The sequence below is a fragment of the Lygodium microphyllum genome, chromosome 6 (assembly GCF_053477565.2).
Source record: "Lygodium microphyllum isolate KBCC chromosome 6, Lygodium_microphyllum_v1.1.10, whole genome shotgun sequence".
NCBI classification, from domain to species: Eukaryota; Viridiplantae; Streptophyta; class Polypodiopsida; order Schizaeales; family Lygodiaceae; genus Lygodium; species Lygodium microphyllum.
Window position 1 is genome coordinate 75,837,046 of NC_141140.1, and position 9,241 is coordinate 75,846,286.

The window sequence follows — 9,241 nt, forward strand, 5'->3', positions numbered from 1 at the left end:
ATGATACCTGATCAGATAATCAGGACAGAATCCAATTTTGATGTAGAAGTAGGAAATGCACTCATTGATATGTACTGCAAACATGGAGAACCTGCTGAAGCATATGAAGTGTTCAATGAGCTGGCAAGTTCAGATGTAGGATCATGGGGTGCAATGATTGCTGGTGTTTTTCTACAAGGTCATGATCTAGCCAGTATTGAACTTTATGGATGGATGGAACAGGAAGGTGTGTTTCCCAACAGGGTTGTCTTTTTGTCTGTCTTGAAAGATTGTGGCAGCATAGGGGCTGCAAGAAAGGGCCAGGAGATACATGCCAAGATTGCTAGAGAGGGGTTTTTGAAAAGTGATATTTTTGCTGGCAATGCTTTGGTGGATATGTATGCAAAATGTGGCTTGCTTGCTAAAGCACATGATGGGTTTGACAAGCTTCTATTTAGGGATGTAGTCTCATGGAATGCATTAATCACAGGATATGCTCTGCTTGGAAAGGTGAAAAATGTGTTTGACTTATTTGACAAGATGATAGCAGAAGGTGTCAAACCAGATTCTGTCACTTTCATTATTGTCCTGAATGCATGCAGTTATGCAGGCCTATTGGCTAAAGGAAAATTGTATTTTGAAACTATGAATAAATGCTATGGCATCATCCCAACATTGGAACATCATACTTGTATGGTTGATCTATTGGCACGTGCGGGGCACATAGAGCAAGCGGTAACAACAATCAAGGAAATGCCATTTTTGGCTAATCTTACAATGTGGCTTTCTGTGTTGAGTGCTTGTCAAAAATGGGGAAATCTGATACTTCGAAGACTAGCCTTTGAGCATGCAGTCCAATTTGATGAAAGAGATGCTGCAGCTTATGTCTCTATGAGTAATATCTATGCAAATGCTGGGAAGCAAGAAGATGCAGACAAGGCTGAAGCTATGAGAATTCAAAAGCAAGCATTGATGAAGCCGGAACACAGTTGGTGGACTGATCTGAGTGGTAATGACCATTCCTTTTATGTGGATAATAAAAAGCATCCATGGAGTAAAAGCATTTATACTAAAGTAGAATATCTTGCTAATAAAATGTCAGAGGATGGGGATTCACCACAATCATATTGGATGTCATAGGAGATGTTTGTAGATGGAGGAAAACGTGTATTGTGTGGTCACACTGAGAAGTTTGCTATTGCATGTGCTCTTATAAGTACACCCAAAGGGTCATCCGTACATGTGGTGAAAGATATGCAGACATGCAGTAGTTGTCATGCTGCCATATCACTTGTATCAAAAATTGAGAAGCGCAGAATCCTTATTAAAGATGCAAATTGTTTTCATGTGTTCGAAGATGGAGTGTGTGCTTGTGGGCACGATTGGTGATGGTATGTATCTACTGCTTTTCTGAGGGGGCCGCTTTTCTGGAGGGGAAAAAGGGGCTCGAAATAAAAAAAGGGGACCTGCGGAGTATTGAGGCCTGGGGAGAATTCGCAAAGAGGGGAGGAACGCAGTGCATCGAGGGAGGGGAAGATAAAAAACGGAGGATTGTGAAGAAAAGCAAGAGTTCAAGGCGACAGGCATTCCGGATGAAGCATCGATAGAGCGTAAAGACCGTAGTATGTTGCTGAATTATGTGATTGGAAGGGTGGAACATGAATTGTCATCCTGCTGGACCAAAGAAGGCATTGTTATCACACCTATCTGTTGATCCAGAGCGAGATCGTGTCGAATAGCTCCTGGTGCTGTCAATGAAATTTGACAAGTGGCTTGAGCTTATCGAATTTATTTCATGAAGACGGAAGATGAAGGATCCGACTATCTTGTTGATCATTCAATCGTAATGTATTTGATGGATCCGAAGATGGAGTTTGTAAAATTTTATGGTAAGAATTACAGTGACAGTGAGCTAGCTGATGGGATTATCGAACATATAAAGAACCATAGATCATGAGAAGAGAAGAGAGAGTGAGAGACACAGAAACTGAGAGAGAGAGGAGCTTTTCCATATTATCTGGCACAATCGAGCAAGAACAGAGCATACTCTGCATCAAGATCTGGCACAATCGAGCGAGAACAGAGCATACTCTACATCGAGGAATAGAGCATCGAGCCCTTCATTGCCCTTGGACTATTTCCACTACTTGGATAGAGTTGAATCAACTTGGAGCATTCGGTTAAAGTTGCTCACAGATCATATATTATACATTACAGAATCTCATACTGTCATTATTTTGAAGCCATGACTTCCTTGCCACTTTCCCAAGAGTTGTAGTTATGCCACTCTGTAAAGCACATCTATGTACTTATCATCACAAATACAACATTGGTTTGATTGGCTTTGCTCGTCGCTGCATTCAATCCAATGACTGTCTATGAGCTCAATCAACAACTCCCTACCTGGATATGACCAGCAATCAACACCATTGTGTCTTCGGTACGCTTGTTAAGACTTTGTACCCGGAGCGTCTTTGTTATTAAGGAGTTTTACAACAAGATATAACTGCTGTATTTCTGAGTGACTTCTTTTGAGCTGTAATGCTAATTCTAACAGCCGTGAAAAGACTTCAGCTCTATGAGAATTTTGCAGATTGAGATAGGTATAACAGTGACATGAGTTTTATTATCATCATCCTAATCTCTTCTAACACCTAAGGAAGTAAGCGCCTGCATTTGAAGACCTTCGGAATTGAGGAATCTTCTTTCTTGGAATTTCTTAAGAACCTCTGTGGTCGCGACTTTACTTTCGAAAACCCTTCGACAACGCCCTCCACATCAGGAACCATCGCATGGCCCACAGGGTATACTTGGCGCTACGGGAATTTCCCCTTCTACCTATGAGATCGGGGAACCCTCTCATACGCATGATGAACCCCTATTGAACTCTCCTGTCCACCATGCAAGCAACATTCTCTTGAGGCCTTCTCCCACCTTGGGTCGAATTTCACCCGCTCTACCTAGGAGCCCCCATGCACCACATATGAATCAGCCCCATCAAGGACCATATGGTACAAATGGCTAGCCTGGCAATCATGGACAACATGGCTATAATGGACAACATTGGCTAAATGCACCACAAGGGATGTATGGATAGCAGGGCATGTATGGCCACCACCGGATACATGGACAACAAGGATTTCATGGGCAGCATGGCTCCTATGATTTGTGTGACAAGGTCACTCTCACAAAGTACAATGGGCAATCCCCCTCACCATCTGACTTGGAAGAATGGACGTCCAAGTTGGAGTCCTACTTCAACATCTACCCTCGCACTAATGATCAGAAAATACTTTTTACTTCTCTCCACTTGGAAGGCTTTTCCCACACTTGGTGGCACTATATTAATCGGGAGAATCAATAGCTCATTGATTGGGAAGATTTCAAAATGTATATGGTCCAAGTTTTTGTGTCCCTTGTGGAAAAAGAACGGTTGGCAAGAAGATGGTACACTCTTGACCAACGTAACCTCATTATATGTGACTACACCAATCAATTCATGAACTTGACCATGTATGTGGAAACCATCAATGATGATGCTAAATTGCACAAGTATATGTATGGGTTGGAATCGAGTCTATCGGCTGATGTCATGGCCCAAAAAACCACTACACTGTTTGATGCAATCGAACTGGCTGAGAGATATGCAAGAAAGTACCGTAAGAATGAGCATTTTTAGAAGGTGTTGGACCTCCCCGCATCCCTTCACGATTAGCCCCATACGGTGGTGGTTGTCGAGGCTCTTCTATGTCTAATAACAGCCCCAAAGTACCCACTTACCCCGCCTTCCATGCTGAAAGAAAAATGGGCACTTTTGGCTCATCATCAGGCTCTATTGCTGAAAATAGGTATGCTGAAAATAAACAGTCCATTGCATCACCTTTCCATGGATCCAGTAGTCAACGGTTCATCTCCCTAGATGTTGTGAAGGAACGAAAAGAAAAGGGGCTATGCTTTAAATGTGGAGATAAGTACACTGCTGATCATGCCTCCAAATGCCTGTAAGATAGCTAAGGTCAAAGTTCATAGCATGTATGTCATGGAAGATTGGCACAACGAGGAAGATGATCTGGCCATTGACCAGACTGAGCCCACAGAGGATGTTGATAATGAGCAGTTCTATGGCCTGGAGGATGGGTTTCCCTTTGACTCGGGTAGTGCTCCCTCGTAGATACTTGATTTAACATCCCGCCCACCTCCCACTTCCCTTTGCTCGATCTCCTTGGATGCTTGGACGGGTTCCCGCAACCCCAGTACCCTTCACATTCAAGGTAGTATCAATGGCAAGCATGTTTTTATCCTTGTGGATAGTGGAAGCACTCACAATTTTGTCTATAAATTAGCAATTGATCGGTTGAAATGTACCCCTATGGCATTACACCACCCCTTGAAGGTCCAAGTAGCAAACGGAGAAGAAGAAATCAACACACATGTATGTCCCGCAGTTCCCTTATGCTTGGCTGAAATTATGTGGCACTGGTTGATCTGATTGCCCTAGATATGGGCCCCATTGATGTTGTCTTGGGATGTGATTGGCTGAAAATTATGTGGCACTGGTTGATCTGATTGCCCTAGATATGGGCCCCATTGATGTTGTCTTGGGCTGTGATTAGCTAAAACAATTGGCAAAAATTGCTATGGACTTATCCTAGCTTTACATGGAGTTTATGATGCACGGACAGCCTATCCATCTAGAGGGAGTTCGAGATCATGCTAATTTTCAACTCATTACAGCAAAGCAACTCAAACGGGAGTTTAAGAAATGCTCAGAGATCTTTGTTTTGCAATTAAATAAGGACACTTTTGATCAGTTCTCCACAGTATCATATGACTCTACCTTGCAAGCCTTGAGGAATACAATGAATTATTTCAGATGCCTACATCCCTCCCTCCCAAGAGACAAGTGGACTACCCACTTGACCTAGAGCTCCATTCCAAGACAGTGAACAAACCTCCCTATAGACTCTCCAAGTGTGAGCGTTAAGAGGTTGCAAAGCAAATCACGGAGTTGTTGGAGATGGGTTTCATTGAACCAAGTCCTTCCCCCTATGCATCCCCTATCCTCTTAGTCAAAAATAGTAAAAAAAAAAGATGACTCCTTTCGCATGTGTATTGACTACAGAGATTTGAACAAAATTACAGTGAAGAACCGCTACCCCATCCCACAGATTGATGATTTGCTGGATAAGTTAAAAGGGGCATGCTTTTTCACTAAGATGGACTTGTGCGCTGGCTACCATCAGATTCGTATGCGGGCAGGAGATGAGGTCAAAATGGCCTTCAGGACTAATCGTGGACTTTACCATTTTCTTGTGATGCCTTTTGGGTTGACTAACACCCCTGCCACCTTTCAAAGCCTCATGAACAAAATCCTACAGCCCTTTTTGTTCAAGTTCATGCTTGTTTTCTTTGATGACATCCTCATTTACAGCAAGTCATCTATGGAGCACTTGACACATGTTCGGAGGGTGTTTGACATATTGAGAGAGCATGGACTCTTTGCTTAGGAGAGCAAATGTATATTCATGTAGATATATGTGGAGTACTTGGGACACATTGTGAGCAAAAATGATATACAGGCTGACCCTAAAAAGGTGCAATGTGTTAAGGATTGTTCCACTCCTTCCACCACCACCTCCTTGCGTGGCTTCCTTGGTCTCTCTTTATTCTATTGACGCTTCATTAAGCACTATGCCACTATTGCAGCACCTTTGACTGATCGCTTAAAAAAAGAGTCATTCTTTTAGGATGCCATTGCAGATCATAGCTTCAAATATTTAAAGGATGTGCTAACTTTAGACCCCATCCTTGTTTGCCCTGACTTCTCTAAGCTCTTTACCATTCATTGTGATGCTACTGGCCGGGATATTGGTGGGGTATTGTTGTAAGAGCATGGTGTGATTGCATTTGAAAGCTGCAAGCTTGATGAGAAGGAGATGCAAATGAATGTATACTACCAAGAGATATTGGCCATCCTCCATGCCATCAAGAAATGGCACCACTTTTTGTATGGCAGCTACTTCCAAGTGAAAAGAGATCACCGAGTCCTTCAATACTTCTTGACTCAGTCTACTTTGACTCCTAAGCAAAGGCGATGGGTGGCAACCTTACAGAACTATGACTTTGGCATTTCACACATGTGGGGCAAGGATAATATTGTGGCTGATTTTCTCTCGAATATGGGCATGCAGAGTGTCATCTATCTCAGAATTACACAATGATTGGGTTGAAGAGCTCCAAGAGGCTTACTTGTTAGATGATCATTTCAACCACATATTTCAGAAATTATAGCATGGGGTTATGGCTGAAAACTCCCAATATCAGCTCAAGCATGGCCTTATTTGGTCCCATGGCAAGATTGTCATCCCACACACTTCCCCCTTCATGCAGAAGATCATGGAAGAAATGCATTCTTGCCCCACTACTGGTCACTTGGGTGTTTTTAAAACATATGACAGGATTGCCAAGAGCTTTCATTGGAAAGGCTTATGGAGGGACGTCAAGGACTTTGTGACCAAATGTGTTCCATGCCAATAGAACAAGGATAGTACACTCAGGCCCGCTGGCCTCTTGTAGCCTGTCCCTATCCCTGAAGGGAAATGGACTCACATCACAATGGACTTTATCACTGGCCTTCCCGTGACTAAGAAAGGGTGGAACAGTATCTATGTGGTAGTTGATCACCTCATCAAAGTTGCCCACTTTATCCCCACTAAGGTCCAATACACTGCCTCTCAATTGGCCACTCAGTTTATGGAAAATGTCTTCAAGTTGCATGGCTTACCACAAGTCATAGTACATGATCGGGAAGCAATGTTTATGAGCAACTTATGGCATATAGTTTTCACCTCCATGGTGACCAAGCTTGCTCCATCCACTGCATACCACCCTCAGGCTGATGGCCAAACCGAGAGAGTGAACAAATGGCTTGAGACATATTTGAGGCACTTTTGCCATGATGTACAACACACTTGGGATACGTGACTAACTCCAATGCTAGAGTGTGTGGAGTTTGCATATACTAACTCCACACACTCTAGCATTGGAGTTTTCCTTTTTGAGGCCTTATATGGGTATAAGGTTCCCCTTCCTATAGTCTTGTTTACTGATAAGATCAATCCTTAGAGTCAAGCTGAATTGGATCACATGCAAGCTTTACTTCAGCAATGCAAAATGAATCTTCAGAAGGCCCAAACACACATGAAACTCTATGCTGATGAAAAACACAGGCATTTGGAATTCCAAGAGGGGGAATTGATCCTTTTGAAAGTGCCTAAGTCCCGTTACTTTATTCTCAAAGAGGGCCGCAATAACAAGCTAGCCCATCGCTTCTATGGCCCATACCACATCTTGAAGAGAGTTGGTGACTTGGCCTACCGCTTAGAACTCCCCCCTACCACCAAAATCCACAATGTGTTTCATGTTAGTCAGTTGAAATCCTTTGTAGACTCCTCAGTGGATTATGTGGAAAAACTTTCCCCCATTGATGAAGAGGCCATCACTCAATATGCTCCTAAAGCAATCATTGGGCAGTGAGATAAGCATTTACGATCCTGATCCATCAAAGAATACCTCATCAAATGGCAAGGCCTACCCTTGAAAGAAGCCTCTTGGCACCAACAACCATCCTCGATGAATTTCCCTACCTCCGTGAACCCCAGCGGTTGGAATACTAGCCGGTCATGCCCCAAATTGCCCACTTCCCGCCCGTAGATTGCACACTGTTTTAGAATAGTTTTGTACTTACTCAAATCACATGCATGTGCATTCTACATAGACTGAAAGTACTCGTCATAAGATCGGTTTCGACATATAGTACGCCCCATTTGGAGCCGCCTATCAAAAGTTATGACTAGTTTACTTCAGCAGACCGATTCAGGACTGCATGCTGTCCCTAGTCTCTCCACACCTATTCTTCATTGTCAAAGGGCTCTAAGTAGTACTTTGCAACCCTCCCTTAGCCCACCCATCACTCCCCTCTGTTTCTCCTTGTTTTTGAGGGCAAAAACATTTCGAATGGGGATGGATTGTAACAAGCGGGATACACACTGATAAGGGTTTAGACACCCCGTCACACTGACCGGGGTATTTAAGGTGTAAGAGCCCCAGATTAGGGTTACAAGTTATTATCAAGATCATACTCTTCACCTTCATCTCCAGCTTCCATGGCTTCCAAGTTCTCCCTTCTCTCCTCTTTCTCTCTTTCTCTCTCCTCTTCTAGTCTTATTCCTTCTTCTTCTTGTTCTCTTTCTCTCTTCTCAACTCTCCTTCTCTCTCCTCTCAGCTTCTTTCATTACATATATGGAATAAAACTTGAGGTTGTCAAAAAAGACTCGCTCCAAAGGCTTGCTTCTTGCATGTACTCACATATTAGAGCTTTGAAATTTACAAGGGTTAGAGTTACAAAGCTCGCTTCTTGCATGTACATCACACCATACATGTGTGAAAAAGATAAGGTGAAGTTAAGCAAAGAAAGTATATGAACTATAGATTTCCTATCTTTTAGTTTGGTATATATCAAAATCCCCTATTCCCCCATGCAAGCAAATGCTAACACATTGCACAAGTGAAACAAAATAGAACGAGTTGGAAACACAAGTTTGCTGCATAGAATCACATCCAAAGATGAGGAAATATTCATGCATGCCAACATAATCATGCACACACAAACACACATTCAACATCATTCTTCCACATTCAATCTCTTGTAGTTGCACATACATGTGACAACACCGTAAATGAGATTTGCCTTTTTTCATGTTTTAGTTTACATATGTCTTGCATCCCATACAAATTCAAATCAAGGAGAGCTCATGGGAGTGAGGTATGTAACACAGGTTTTAGATTTCGAAGTTTTAGTTGGAGCGATGGAGGTCAAGGCACACTAGTATTTTGGTCACCAAAGGCCAACCGGAAGCGATGCATGAAAAAGTGCCACATGTCATGTCGCTCGGCACTAGTTGGAAGGAGGTGGAAATATACAATATGGCGTAGTGTGACATGTCTCTAGCGTGAAAACACGAGCCGAATAAGATAGAAGTTGGAGTAGACCTTACTGCTGATACGTTCCCTTCCGTATGGCAGCTAAGGGGGGCTGCCTTAGAGAAACGAAAAGGCCTTGTCTATGGGTTACGGAAGGGAGAGAGTAAAGCCGTGGGTTGGCGGCATGGGGAAGCAAGGCACATGGCCGCTGGCGCAAGGAGGAGGGGGAAGGTGGGTTAAATAGCGAGGGGTGGGTATCATTAGCATCGCCATCCTCGTT

At 43.1% G+C, this 9,241-nt stretch overlaps 1 protein-coding gene across 1 annotated transcript; it reads left to right on the forward strand.

Moving 5' to 3' along the window:
• On the forward strand, positions 1-1,119 carry LOC148034696 (putative pentatricopeptide repeat-containing protein At1g68930). The gene has a single exon (XM_087680698.1). The coding sequence runs from the start codon at positions 1-3 to the stop codon at positions 1,117-1,119; it is 1,119 nt and encodes a 372-aa protein (XP_087536824.1).
• The last annotated feature ends 8,122 nt before the right edge of the window (positions 1,120-9,241 follow it).